General features: G+C 39.8%; 1 protein-coding gene across 1 annotated transcript in view; it reads left to right on the top strand.

The window, feature by feature from the left end:
- The first annotated feature begins 9,069 nt into the window (after positions 1-9,069).
- Positions 9,070-15,991, top strand: part of LOC123968598 (polypeptide N-acetylgalactosaminyltransferase 9) — a 52,519-nt gene continuing 45,597 nt past the window's right edge. Inside the window, exon 1 of the mRNA XM_046045462.1 lies at positions 9,070-9,260. Within this exon, the coding sequence (XP_045901418.1) occupies positions 9,085-9,260 (176 nt within the window). The 5' untranslated portion in view covers positions 9,070-9,084. The remainder of the gene's footprint in view (positions 9,261-15,991) is intronic.

Below are 15,991 nucleotides of genomic sequence, written 5' to 3'. Positions count from 1 at the left end.
GATTTAGATTTTTTGTAACTTTAATTTCAGGAACTTTACGTTTATTAACCCGCACCCTGGCCACATATTTTTTGGACACGTGAAATAGTCACCTAAACATGTGAATACACTTAAAATAATTAAATTTTAGCCTACAGATGGGCCACATGACAGAAACTGGCCTATTATTTAATTAAGATCTCCTCCCTAAAATCACGAGGCTGCAGGGCTCGATGTATGAACGTAATGCTGTTGTGTAAAGAATAACTTAATTTAAGCTGCAACCCCAGTGGAACAAGTCAGGATGAAATCTAAAAATATTATATCAAGTGGTAGCCTATATATTAATAGCCTACTTCTCATCATTAACACTGAGTACAGAGTACAGTTACCTGGATAAGCCAGTTACCTCACTGAGCAATACAGGCCACTGGTCTGTATATCTGTCTGTTTAGACGGTTCGCCTGTCTTATTTTGAAATGGTCTGAGTTGGGTGTTTGATTAATGCTTGGTTTCTGTCTGCCAGTGTGCCTTGGTTTGTTTGCTCTGATCCCTGTCACTTGTTGTGCTACCGTCCTGCTCGTTTGTCCATGTATGAATGGCTGACTGTTCTGTTAGTCTGTGTCTGGTCATCATCGTTAGTCGGGTGTTTTGTTCCCTGGTGTGTTCTTCTGTGGGTTTTTTTGGAATACACGGTCTGTTATGGATTTTTGCTTTTCTCACCCAGGCTTTAGATATCACCACTTTGTGTATGCCTTGAGTTTTCATCAGTTGAAATAATTATTGCAAAGAGAACTCTGCTGGCATTTGGGCTCAAACCTCTCAGTCACTCGCCCGACCCTGACACTTGTGATGTCACCATGAACACTGTCAAAGTTCATTTAGAAAAAACAACCTTGGCACTGTGTTTAACCCCAACTTTTTGCTGACACATTGTCAAATTAAAGAGATTACACTCGAACCAGAGTTAAATGAATTTTTCATAAAGCGACATTTGTGAAGGTTCTCATAAATAGAAATATAATTCTCCTCAATTTGCTGTGCTTTTCTTGTTCGTTACATCCAGTGCAGAATTTAAAGTTGTCATATTATGCTCATTTTCAGGTTCATAATTTTATTTAGGGGTTGTACCAGAATGAGAGGGAGCGAGCGGCAGAAAGTGACGGGAAAAGCGAGTGAGTTTGTTGTCAGTCTGGCAGTAAATGTACAGTTTAGGTCACAGTGTGTGCGTTACTAAAATGGATGTCTGGAAAGTGAAGCCGGTTAGCGCTAGCTAACCTCTGCCTGACTCCAGTCAGAGACATTATATATAGCCTATAAGGACTTTGGACGGGGGCGGAGTCACGTGACCACACACGCACACACACAGTAGGATGTTAAGGGGAAAGTACATGAACGCACACTTCACTTTGCAAACCTATTACATGTACAAAAAAGGTATATAACTCAATTAAGGAGAGGGAAAAAGCCAAAAAGCACTATATGACCTCTTTAAGAAGCTCTTATTTTAGGCACTGAGGGCCCTGCTGCTCTTGGGGCATAATTCTTAGTGCAGATAGATTCCATTATCTGATAATTCCCCCCTTCAGAGTCATTAACAATTTGAGATCCATTAATGTCTAAATTTAAAATAAGAAATCTAGGCAGAAGAACTGGACAAATTGGACAAAGGAAGGACAGATAAAGAAACATCCTCTGAGGTTGACTTAAAGCAGATATATTGCAATTGTACAGTGATATTTATCCTGGCTTGAGACACTCAGTTCTGTTTGTTTAATTCTGAGAAATGTGTGTGCAGCCTGATGTTAAGCTCCACAAAGGTACTGGCTATTATAAAAGACAAACAGTCAGCCATGAAGAGTTAATAAATCAAAAGAGTTCCTGCTTCAGTATGAACCGCTACAAGAAATGGCACAGTGGAGCAATGGAGATTGTCAGCATGTATTCACAATATTAGATGAGTCATCGCTGGAAGGGGGAAAAATCCCATTGTAATATAGAACTGAGTATGATTAGGGCCGATGTGGATGAATAACCCTCTCGGTGTTATGCAGATAAAATGGCAGATACAGGAAGGGGAATGACACAGGCTCGTCTATCAAAACCAGATGTGTCCTGATTTCCAGAGCATCTCTATCTTATCAGCCTTATGGATCCCTGAGGGACAGGAGCTGCTGGCTGGTTCTGGGGTGTTTTGGGGTTCTCAAGGACAGGGAGAAATGAATAGAAGATGCTGGGATGGCAGAAAGAGAACTCCTCAAGTTTAGGGAGTGTAGAAAGAGATTCAGTGGCAGCAAAGCTTCAACTAACCTCGACAAACTAACCACGTCACTGCTACAATACTTTTTCCAGCAAACACACAAAACTGTAGATAATATGTTGGCCTTCAGTCAGCAAGGTTTGCTTGTACAGTCTTTTTCCAACAATGGAATGACTCATTGAGTTAAATAACTGTTTGACAGCTTTGAGACATCAAAAGGTTTCAAAAAGAATTCATTCTATATTGCAACCTGCAGCAGTAAAAAAGCAGCAAAATAATTCAGGCCACTTATCTTCAGAAAGTTATTTTTGAAGCTTTACTCTCAGATCAATTTTATTGTTTTACATCAAAAAGAATACTAACACAGGTAAAGTCTGGTAATGTTAAAAGAAAGTAGTTTGACAAATTGGGAAATATACTTATTCATTCTTTTGCAGAGAGTGAGAAGATCATTACCACTCTGATGTTTGTCTGGTGAATATGTAGTAGAAATCAGCAGGCAGTTAGCGTATAGCTTAACATAAAGACCTGAAACAGGAGGAAATCAAATGGCTTTGATTAAAAGTCAGTCTACCTACCGACACCTCTAAAGCTCACTAAATTACAAGTTGCATGTTGTTTGTTTAATTGGTACAAAACCTCAAAATATATTTGTTTAAACTTGAGATGCCTCCTCAATGTTTACCTCCACCTTCAACTATTGATTTGTACTGATTGTTTACCTTATCATGTCCACTAGCAACTTTTGTTTTGCCCACAGCTTTGGTGATCAACAAAGCCACAAATTAAAGGAGCTAACACTTTTAAACATGTTTCTGTAACTTGCTTTGGAGTAAAGACAGAAAGAGCCTGCCTCTCAGAATGGTGGTTTTATTACTTCTACCAACCACTCTTGTGTTTTTAAATGATGGCGTTTTCCAAGTACTGCTTCATATTTTACTGACATCCTCCACTTTCAATTTTGGTCCATTCCCTCTGTACTTTCTGTCCCCTACCATCATGTGATAAGTAGTAATTTTGCTTTCGGAAGATAAATGGATTTCACATTTTGAAGAGAAGTAGATGGGGGGAAGAGAGGGGCGGGATCAGGGTGAAGGAAGAGAGAAAGGAAGTCAGTGGGTGGGGAGATAGAGAGAAAGTTGGAGTGTGGGAGTATTCTTGAGAGATACATTTATCATTTTATAATTTCATCCTCTTTTTGTAAATTTAGAAGTATATCATGTGAAGAACTGAGCGTGTGAAGAGTTGCTTTGAAGATATGGTGAAGATCATCTCTCAGCATGAGAAGATTATACAAATGTAGGCAGTGCCAGCAGCGCTTCAGCATCCTTCAGTACCATATGGATTTTCAGACCATGTTACTCTTGGCCAAGGCTTTAAATAGCAGTAGGGAGATTACTGTATGTGGCATCCCAGCCCGTAGCTCACATTGAGGACACTGAGTTCATGTCCGGTGTATTTTTTCTGAACACCATATTGTTGTTTTTTTTGCAAATAACAATTACATTTAATGTATTTTATTTCTTATTTTAATAGGACATATTATGTATTGGTATATATTTAATATAAATACTGTACATATATGCATCTTTAAAAAAATTTAATAGAACTTCCTTGAATCTGGGGCCATATCAGTAATTTTGAAAAGTCAAACTTTGCCTAGCACCTCTTTCTTCCCTTGTAATGAACATGCCATTTCTGTTGGGTGTAGCAAAACACATTTTGTACTGTCATGCCATGTGTTACTTTTGGATTATGGCCTATTGTTTGGATGAACTTGAGTGTTAGAATACTTATCAGGTAATTTAGGGCAAAGCCTGAAATATATTGCAATTGTGCTCCTCTGCTCCATTTGTTTGACAGTAAAAGGGATTTCAATGCAATGAGAAACTCAAATGAAAAAAGAGTAATTTCAAAATTTGTGACCACTAGCATTTTATTTCTAATAATCTGGCTACATCCCTGGTGGCATCGATGAAAAACCATTGCAGTGTCCAAGAGACACAGGCAACAAACATCAGGAGTATTTTATCTTATTAGTACAAATTCTACTTAATGGTACCACAGTGTGCCCCTTAACAAAACTGCTAAGAGCAGCTTTTACTTTAAGGAATGGAGAGAATGTCACATCTTGGCTTGGGTGGCAGTGGCTTATAGGAAGAGTGGGTTGTCCACTAATCTGGAAGATTGGTGGTTCAATCCCCAACTGTCCTCAGCCAGTATTTTGAAGTGTAAGAACAGTAATGTAAAAAGTTGTGGTTTTACTGTCGCTGTTCATATTGCTTAGAATGCCTTGAAATAATTATAGCGAATGACCTTAATTTTGGAAAGAGGAAGTGGATTTGCTTGCACTTCAGCTGTCAGAAGAAATCAATATTCACATTTATCTCACATTAAATTCACTTCGGAGCAGAATCCTTTGAGAAGGGGAAAATTGATAGCCTATTAATTAATTTAGTCTCGATCTGAAGGTTGCTTCAGAGTTCTTAACTCATGTACATATTTCACACAAACCACATAACAATCAATTTCTTTATAAATTAATTTTAAACTAACTAGACACATAACAAACACCAACAGTAAACTAACTACACATTACTAATATCTATACAACAAATGAATGAACAAAGGCAACCATGAATAACTATGGTTAAATGTGAATGAATGCAATGAATGCAGCGATGAATGATTAATCAACTTTTCTCATTGAATATCATACCCTCTAACTCAACACACATGTAGGCATGATTTAATATTCCCTCCTTTTGAAATTTGCATTTGGCACCTTTTCAATGATAAATGAATTAATTTTAATTCAGGTATAAACGCCTGGGCTTTAATAGCTTCTTTGTTTCAGCAAGTTTCCTGCTCATGTTCAAAACTTTCTGTACATTCAAAATCTATTCCACAATAATAAAGTTGCAAAAGAAAGTGGTAATACCGTATTACGAGTCATAAATCTCACCACAAATCCACAAAAATGTTAACATTAACACCCAGAGCTAAGAGCTAACAACAGAGCAAAGGTGTGGAGGGGAACTGAGAGGCAGCAGCGACACAGAGCTACCGGTCAGAGGAAAGATGCCACACTGCGGTCCAAACTTTTTACAGGTCTGTATAACTGTAGACTGCCAGGAAATAATAAAACATATTCTATTTGTTGTTTCCCTAATATACTTGTAGTTGACAGACTACATTTCCACCTTTTGCTTTATGTTCTCCGCTCTTGCCAATTTGTCCCTCACGGTTTGTGTACCAAATAAATTGACTAGACACTGATGTTAAACAGTGGTTAAATTAAATATTTTTTTTTTATCAAAATCACTGCTAGGGACAATTCAGTAGTTGCTCGATATTGCGCAGTCGATTCTAATGAGTATATTTCTCACTTGCGCATGTGGCGCTCCCAAGAGTCAATATTTCATGTGCGCTCTATGGTACATCTTGCTTGAACCGGAAGTCGTTCTGCTCCGCCATCTTGCAGGCAGTCCCAGTGCTCTTATTTGTGCTCTCTTAGGAGCCCTGAGGGAGGATACACAAGAGCAGCCTTTGCTGAAGTGTCAGTTCTTGATTGGACGCTGGAGCTAATCAGACTGGTCATCATACATCACAGCATCACTGGAGTTTCATACTGGGGTGAAGATAGTAAACTTAAGTGTATCACTCACAAGTTGTTTTCTGATTCACCCTCTAGTTAAAACTAGTTTCTGTTTTAAATGTAGGTCGGAACAACAAAGGACCACAAACAACTTTCTTAAATGAATAGAAAGATTTCTCTTTTCATCATCTGTTATTTCCCCCATTAGCTTTTATTACAGAGACAATTTAAGTCACAGAGAGTCGGAAAGCCTGTCTGTCAGCAAGACTCACTTTTTACATAATTTATCGTCATTTCCATTCAGTCACATCAGTGGGCCTGACAATTTTTGAGTGTTGGGTTTGATATGAGTCACATCATTTGTAATAAATAATAAATCATTTCCACTGTTCAAAAGACACCTTAATCATTCTGGGTTATTCAATCAGAATATCAACAAATACTGATGAACACAATGAATAAATAATATAAACATATTCTGCCAGTAGAAATGATCATGTGCCTCTGAGCAGGGCACAGTACACAGTACAAATACAGAATGTATATTTTTATTTATGTGCAGAAGTGTGCAGACACAAACTCCATGAAAAAAGTCTCTACAGCTGTTAGAGCCGACTGACCGCTGATCCAGCTGCGATCAGCTGCTGCTGTTATCAGAGATGGACGCTGCTTCACATGAGGCTTCGGAGGAAAGGATGTCTCATTTCTCACACACAGGCATAACTTCACCCTGAGATTCATTCATTTTATCAGGCAGGGTGGCTTTTCAACTTACATTTTCTATTATTGCAAGCTATGATGAATTTTCCAATTAGACATATACTCATTTACCTGTGTCATTTACCTTATTATCTAGAGTCTAAACACTGCAACTAGGCTACAACAAGTGGAGTGAGGACATAATGAAGCCATCATAACACATCCTAATAGGCCAATGCAAATTATCAAGTAACCTTATACAGATATATATTTAATTAAACAGTTACGGTTAGGAAGTAATGACCTACACTGATGTAACTGTGTGTCCCGAATTACCAAACATGTCACTAAAAAATATTGAACCATGTTTTGTAAAAAATATCATACACACTTATTTTACCATATAAAGAAACAGTTCTTGATAGTTTAGGGTTATTGTCCCTGCATCCAGCAATGTTAACTCAAAACTTTACATTATCTTTATATGGTTACATAACATATTAGTTAATACATTTTGATTCTGCATGGCAAAGTCATTTCTTAGGAGTCCTTGATGAAGTCCAGATCATGGGCTATTGGCCCATACAAGAGTCAGTGATCGGTCGGTACTATGCCCGATCCGTGAAAGTAAGTCATAAATAAATAAAATGGCTAAACATATCTCCATGGCTCTCAACATTTCAGATTTTTTTTAGCACTTTATTAAATGTCTGTTTCAATACCTCTATAAATGAATCATTGATCGTCCCTCTGACGTTTGATAATTGACATATCACCAATATTGTGGTGAAAGAATGGTACAGGCTCTATAAATAACCACAGCCGTGCGTAATGTGAGCTGCTCTGGTGCTGTTGGAAAACATTGCTGATGCAACTCAGTCTGTGAAATTGTACTTCTTTGCCGTTCTTCTCATTGACAAGTCTAATGAGTGGTGGAGCTTGCACAACTATCAATATGTAAACGGATGTTTAAGCTTGTTTGCATCCATTTATGGCAACCGGTGGGTGTGAAAATGAGGCTCATGCTTGTGCAGCCACAGTGACTGAGATTATAAAACAGAACCAGGCATACATGCAGCTTTATAAAACTGTTTTCAGTCTTTGTGCATGCACACACTTTTAGTTGGGAATCAACAGAGTTGTATCTGGCCCCTGGTTGGTATTAGATTAGTAGGTGTTTCCAGTGTTCATGATGAGCTAAGCTAATCGCTTTCTAACTCTAGCTCTGCACTGAAGACATGAGACTGTTGTTAATCTTCGCATCTGACTCTTGATAAGAAATTAAATAAATATATTTCATGTCAAACTACTCTCTCAAAAGAAGTCAGTGTTGACTGTAGATTTGACATGAATTGTAACTAGCTCTGCTCTCATCATCAACATACACAATACCTTTAATACATTTTTTTTTAAACCTGAAGGTTTTAAAGTCTTTCAAAACTATTGAACCATTTGCTAGATGGTTGCCAGCAGCTTCCATTTTCCAATTTGTGACTTGTATTTTTGTGACTTTTGAGTTGTCTTCACTACCCCTAACTTTCTACAGACTCAGGAGCTGTTCTTAAAATGATACATGAGGACAAAAACATTTTATTAAAGTAATAAAGTTTGAACTGACAAGCCTATCATTTTGAGATGTTTCTCACAAATTGGCCTGTTAAGAGCTACTCATAGCCCCAAGATGTATTGTGACTATGGCCCCTGCTCTCCATTTGATGTGCTCTATAAGAATGTGTGCCAGCCAAAGCTGCCTTGGAGCAAAAGCCATGAGATGCAGTGGAGAAAGGACTTTCTTGGAAACTGACTTGCATCCCTTCACATAGACGGGAAAAAAGAACAAGTGGATAGTTTTTCCAGGAGCTGACTAAGCCTCTCTTTTCACCTGATGTGTTTTGGTTTATCAGGTTTTACCTCTTATCAAGTCTCTCACCGGGATAAGTGTCACATTTTGACATTTCGTTTTCACGAGCAGCGGATATAAAATATGATATGATATTATTTGTTGTTCCACAAAAAATTCATTTTGCAAGACCTTCACATCATAAACAGAGGAGGGAAGCAGATCCTAGCAATTGTTTTGAATGATAAATAAATGCTGATTCGACAGATGGCAACGACGGTGAAGACCTAGAGTGAAAGTTGAGATGACATCTGCAGTCATCCAAAGCTGCTCCTGGCATTGTTTCTTGGGATCAGGATCTACACTATATACCTCTGTTCAGTATGTTTCAAAAAATATTTGGGTTGATTGCTCAATGTTTCTGTGAAACCACATTCACAGCTTTTACATTACATTCGCAATCAGTTGCATTATCCATCTGGTCATTCTCGAAACCAAATCTATACATTCTAATATTATTACTTCAAATCTCTAAAGACAGAATAAAAATATGCACTTCATTATGAGCCCTGTAGCAGACTGTTTATCGCTGTCTCTTTTTTTCAGCTTTTGCAACCGTGCAATGATGCCTCTGCATACTTAATTCAGAAAGTCCTCTTAACTTCTGCCTCTTGTCTTATCCAAAGGGCTGAACCTATTCTGACCCGGATGAAGGAGGATCATACCCGCATCATCCTGCCCGCCATAGACAACATCAAGTACAACACATTTGAGGTGCAGCAGTACGCCAACGCCGCCCATGGATACAACTGGGGGCTGTGGTGTATGTACATCATCCCTCCGCAGGAGTGGCTGGACAAGGGCGATGAGACGGCCCCTATCAGGTGAGGGCCTCGGCTGGCGAACAGCGTCTATTATAGATGAAGATGTTTGATAAAATATGGATAGCCTCGGGGTATGACTTATTTATGTGTGGAACCATCAAACCAAGGTGCTCAGTAGTCTGACGTCCCACCCAAACGCATAAATAAAGCCTTCCAGTAGAAAGCTGTAATCACCATGATGAATATCCTTATTTTGATGCAGGATCACGAGGCTACGGCGATGCGGTGTCATTAGTGTAATTGTGTGTTGAATATGAGCAGGGCATTCCATTATACCACCGCTGATTGGAGGACAGCACCGGCTTGTATCATGTTTCTGTATAATCCTAGAATTCATTATGTGTGTCCTAGGTCAAATCATATTGGATTTTAATTGACTGAGAAAGAGCACAATAGTATTGTGTTGCATGGAAGTGGTCTTAAATTTCAATCAACATCTGTTTGGCCAGAGCAAGCTATAGTAACACTAACTGCAGAGTCCATCTAGTTAAACCAAATGGTTCATCTGCGGACATGACAGTTATGCTGTGACTGTTGAAGTCACAAACTGGAAATGTGGTTAGAGCTCTTGGTTTCAGTATATACAGTATCTACATAAAATAATCACCAGATAGGTAAAAAGAATATAATGTAATCACAGAATTACAATATTGCTCATAGAAGCTGTAGAAAATTAATATTGAACATTTCCACAAAGGTAACAGTGAAATCCCTGTAAAATAGCATTTCTAATAAAAAGAGAAACTCACCAACAGGAAAACACTGCACTGCAAAAACTAAAATCTTAGTAAGATTAATTATCTTAATTGAAGGCAAAATATACTTGTTTTTTGTCTGACAAGATATTTCTTCTTACCAAATATTCTTTTTTTTTTGCTTATTTTAAGTAATATTTCCCCCGTTTTAATGCTTTTTTTCTTGTTTTTGAGAGCTCAGTTTTTGCAATGTGGAACTGTGGTTAGGCTTTCTGGATATTGTTCAAATCTGCGTAAAGTGGACAGAGGTATGGTAGACAGAATTTGAATATCAATGGGTGTTTATCTGCTTGAAAGAGTCAGATTTCTTATTTGTCCATTCCATGTTTTTTCTAATCAGTGTGGACACTAAAATGCATTTTGGATGTGCAATATCAAGTGAGATACTGGGACATGCAGCCCACCAGCAGCTTCTCTTTGAATACTCAAATCAGAATTGGCCAGAACTGTTATGACAATAGGAACATCTTACATCATTGAACAGAGAAGATTACCGTGATTTAGTTACATTGGCAGTGTGGCTGAGCCTGCATGAACTTGAAGGCACAACAACAGGGAGACATCAGTAACTGGAACATGTTCAAAACCAGCAAGAGAGGTGTAGCTGCAAAAATTGATATGATGTCTTTTATTGCTATGTGTTGATACTATTTAGTATCTCTGGCTGGGCTTTATTCTAGAAAAAATATGAGCAAAATTTGAAAAGCAGATGCATGTAGAATACCTATTAAAACCCTTTAACAAAACATTGTCACTTCCTCCCAGGTGCAGGGTTAGCACTTTGGGGTGTCCCTGAGCTCTGATCTCCCTGATGAAATGCATAAATGCATGGGTCTCAGAGGGACATGCAAGGAAATAAATGGCGCTATGAAAATGTATGAAATATCATGACTTAACTGTCTTATGGTATGGACATTTAAAAACTCTCAAAGGACACATTGAACATTTTTATATGCTGCTTCACATGGATGAATTGTAGCTATAGTTGCTGGTGCAGGAGCCAAGTGTGCGAGGTCAAGCTGGAGCCAGCATGAAGTAGCTCTGCTATTATTTTTCATCCTTTCCATATTCATGGCACTGCTGGATTGCAAATGTTGCTGTGGGCTTGGTGCATTGCCACTGCAGTCTTAGTGCTATAAAATCTTGAGTTCAGAAGTTGTTAATGTATAATAAAGATGTTAAAACACACAGCCATATGAAACAATTCTTACCTCAATGTTTTTTAATAGGAAAAAGCACAATTCAGTACTTGGCTATAGGAAAGAGAGAAGTTTATGTGCAAGACTTTTGCAGGAATCACAAAAGACATTGATAAGGTACAGTTTAATATCAGCATATTATTCACTAGTTTGAAAAGAATTTGTTTTTTTTTTATTTTTACAACAAAAGGTACCACAGGGTCAAGTACAAGCATAGAGAGCATACACTGACCTAGAAAATAAAAGTAAGATCACAAAAGTAAATTAACTACTCAAGCACAGTCTTCTCTGCAAGGTTGTTCTAGAGCAGAGGTGTCCAAACTAAAGCTGTGGGCCAATTAAAAATGGACCACTGGCCGCAAATCCTAACAACATACTGCAGTGCATAATTGCAGTGATGAGATAGTATAATGTACGACAATGCTATGAAACCAACATTAGAACTACACATCTTACACTGGTACTGAGCGAGAAGAGAACATTGAGCAAATCTTTTACTCGATTGCATGTGATGGAAGCACAGAGTTGAGGATAACCTTTGCATTAAGGAGGAGCTGCTTGTTGCAGTACCATAGAGAATTTCTAGCTTTTCTATCTGATGTCGATGCTGAATACGGCGACCTACTGTACCATTCTCAGTTAAGCTGGCTAAGTTGCGGCTCCGTGCTATGGCGGGTTTATTCCCTGAGATCAGAAATTGATGATTATGAGCTGAGTGACCCTCTATGATTGGCAGACCTTGCATTTTTGGTTGATCTTACTTATCATCTTAACACGCTGAACAAGTGTTCAGAGACCAGCTTGGGACGCAACTTTATGCGCACAGGAAAGCTTTCTGTGCAAAGCTTCGTCTCTTTGAGACACAAATACGCAACTTCAGTGTTGCACAATGTTCATAATCAAATGTACTTTTCCAAAGGCTGACCTTTCTGCTAAAAAGGAAGGAAATATGTGTCTGTGATAACATCTCTCATGAAAGAATTAAGTCGGCGCTTCCAGGATTTTTCTGTCATTGAGAAAGAAATCAAGGTGTTCTCGACTCCCTTCCTGATAGATGCAAATAAAGTGAAAAAGAGCTCCTCTCCCTACCTTACTTCTACCGGTGTTCAGAAAAGGCCAAGTTTCCTCTGATGAGAAGCCATGCAAAAAAAATACTGAGTCTGTTCTGCTCAACAAAAATATCTGAGCAAACATTTTCGCTGTTAACTCTGAACAAAAGCAGACTAAGAACCAAAATGACCGACAGCCATCTCTGTGATGTCCTTCGCATTTCAACTCCCAAACTTGACCTGACCTGCCAGTCAACCTTCAGTCCAAAGTGCAGCATCACTGCTCCCACAAAGTGCAATACTGTGTTATATATAATACAGTATTCATTTGTCAATAAGCCCAATTATTTAATGATTTCAGTCAATTAAAGTTTTGTAACATTAACATTAGTTTGTGTTAACAAGCCCAATAACTTATTTGTATAATAAAGCAAAAAAATACAAAAAAATCTTCCATTTTGACCATGGGACTTCCAGCCCATACTCATGGCAGATGTTTCTGTACTCTATGACAGCTACCTGGTTATGGCGTTCCACGTTCGCACCTCCTGCCTGCATCTTTACACCCTGCTGTTATGTGCTGTACTGTCTCAGGGGCATCCTTGCACAGTCTACACCTGGGGTCCTGTCTGGTGTGGTAGACCCCAGCCTCTATTGATCTTGTACTGAGTGCCTGTTCATGTGCCGCCATGATTAGTGCTTCTGTGCTGTCCTTCAGTCCAGCCTTTTCCAGCCACTGGTAGGATTTCTTGATATCAGCCACTTCTTCTGTTTGTCTGTGGTACATGCCGTGCAGCGTCTTGTCTATCCATGAAGGTTCTTCGTCTTCCTTGTCCTCACCCTCGGGTTTCTGCTTCCTGAGGTATTCACTAAGCCCTTCATCTTTGGGGGCCATCTTCCTGATGTACTCCTGGATCTTTGTATTTCATCTTGGACAGTGGTCTTGACACTCACTAGCCCTCGGCGTCCCCCGCTACGCTTAGTGTACAGTCTCAGGGTGCTGGATTTGGGGTGAAACCCTCCATGCATTGTGAGGAGCTTTCTTGTCTTGATGTCAGTGGCGTCTATCTCCTCCTTTGGCCAGTTTATTATACCAGTGTCTATGTATTGAGCCATGTGCCTACTCTTCTTAACCTCTAAGATGCCTGACAGGAGCTTCCATGTTGTGCAAAGGCAGGTTATTGGCCGGAAGTTGGATTGGATTGTTCCCTTCTGGGGATCCTTCATGATCAGGACTGTGCGTCCTTGGGTTAACCATTCTGGGTGGGTCCCATCCATCAGCAGGTGGTTCATTTGTGCTGCCAGGTGTTCATGGAGTGCAATTAGTTTCTTCAGCCAGTAGGTGTGGATCATGTCAGGGCCTGGTCCAGCTCTTCATACCTGCCACTCTTTCTTGGATGTCTGCCATTGTAATGGTTACTGGATCTTGTTCTGGGAGATTGCTGTAATCTGTTCTTAGATCCACTAGCCACTGAGTGTTGTGGGATCCACTAGCCACTGATGTTGTGGGATGCCTCTTTCTCCCATATGTTCTTCCAGTACTGTTCAGTCTCAGCCCTGGGTGGATCTGATCTTGTGTTATTACCCAGCCACTGAGAGTACACTTGTGATGGTTCGGTGGAGAACATCCGGTTTATTCTCCTGGCTTCTGCTTCTCCCTTGTATCTCGTTAGGCAGGTAGCCAGAGCGGTAAGTCTTTGTTTGGCAGTCTCCAGAGCCTCAGGTATCAACAGCATGTTGTATTTCTTAGGAAGCCCCTTCCTTGCTCCTTTCTGTAGCTCTGAGAGCTGATTAACCTCTCTTTGTGTTGCCTTGATCTTGGCCTCTAGCCTTCTCCTAGGCTAGAGGGTAATGCTCTTTGGGGCTTGTGGTGTTCATGTTATAGCCAAGCATCTCTAGGATCACTGTTGCTGTGGCGTACATCAGCTTATTGGTCTCGGTTATGGCTTTAGTAGGGATAGTATGTAGGGCTGCATTCACATCTTCTAGCAGACTTTCTGAGGTCACTTAGTCTTGGCAGTCTTGGTCGTTGTACTTGGGGGTCCAGCTTGGTTATGATTTTCAATCGTAGGTCAGTCGCCTTTGTGTTGAGTGATTCTGTGCCGTAAGGGCTTGTTGTTATTGGGGCTTGGGACCCAATCTCTGAGAGTGGGGATGATGATGACATCTCCCGCTAACCTGTCGTACTGGCTCCCCCTTGCTGTAGCATATTTGTTGTACCTAATCAATTTTTAGTTGTAATAGGAGATGATTGCTGATGTTAGAACGCTGAGTTATGAGTTGTTTCTTTGTCAGTGTTGATGATGGGTTTCGAAGCATCCATATATCCCACAGTCTCTGCATATATCCCCTCTCACCAGGATTGCTTGTATAGTAGCATTGCATCAGATCCATATTTTATGCTCTAGTCTTGAATGTCTTGTTCCAGTAGCCCATTTGTCATCAGGTTTCCGTGGTTCCCTAGTATGGCTGGTATGAGCCATACTAGGTATGGGTTGCTGTTTCACTCATGGCTCTTGTATTTGCGGTTTCACTCATGCCTGAGGTAGACAAGTAGATTTAAGGACCTTGCCTAAGGGTCCACCAGGATACCCCCGCCCTGACCAGAAATCAAACCCACGATCACCTGTACCAAAGGCAGTTGCATTAGCCTCTGAGCTATCCAAGAACTCTCTCTCTCTCTCTCTCTCTAACACCCCTCTAGAGCCAAAAGCCTGGTCAACTTTAGTATCAAGAATAGACATTGCAAGAATTTAAGGAGCCTGCCTCAGGATCAGAGGCTTCACACTGGGTAATGGGTGGCTGGGGAGGCCTGTGGTATTTTATGGTCAACCTTGTCAGTCACTCAGTTGCTTGAACAGTTACTGGAATCAGAACAAAGCAAATGTGTTGATTTGTCACTTAAATCCTTTGCTGCTGCATTTTAGCCACGCTGCACACATGAAACACACTGATACAACTATAAGCTAAAACATTCACACATACTGGCGGATTTTGACCAAGGGCAACAAAAACTGAATTCAATACCAGAGTTTCATTACTTTGCTCGGTCCAGCGTAGCCAAAGCAGTAATGGTTTCATTTGATACAGTTGGTCTCATACAAATAAACAGAATAACATTTCATACTGTGGCCCTAAATATTGAATGTCTTATCAAAGCTCCATGAAAATCATGTATTATTCAGCATCAAGTGCTAGACTTAAGATAGGAGAAAGATAAGAGAACAGCCTTAGACACTGTAGAGCTGGTTCGTGTTTCCCTATTGACACTTGGACTGATCGCCTCAAGGACCAGCTGTGTGTCGGCTTTGTGGATTTCTATTGGGAATCATTCTCCCACTTGTTTCCTCATGGTTTCTGCCCATCAACAACAGAAGCTCAGCTGCCATCCAGAGCTCGGTCTCCTGCCTTTTCTGGTAGTTTGGATGCATTCAACAACAAAGCGAGGAAAAGGGCACAAGAAGGCACAAAACTGTCACATTCTGAGAGTACAGAGGATTGCAACCACTTTGGAGATCTGACAAAAAGAGGTTTTCTTTGGCAAACACAGCAATTATTGACAAGACAGAATAGGAAGACAGTGGAAATAGCTACCAAGTGGTTTTGATGTGTGGACAAAAGCCTGAAATCTTTAACCAAAATGACTGTTGTCTGTCTTTCCTAAGTGGAAAAAGTTATGCTTTATAAGGAAGGTCTACACAAAAAATCTGTGTAATTTCTTAAGATTG

This window comes from Micropterus dolomieu, linkage group LG03 (assembly GCF_021292245.1).
Source record: "Micropterus dolomieu isolate WLL.071019.BEF.003 ecotype Adirondacks linkage group LG03, ASM2129224v1, whole genome shotgun sequence".
In the NCBI taxonomy this organism is placed as follows: domain Eukaryota; kingdom Metazoa; phylum Chordata; class Actinopteri; order Centrarchiformes; family Centrarchidae; genus Micropterus; species Micropterus dolomieu.
This window is presented reverse-complemented; position numbering and strand designations above follow the sequence as displayed.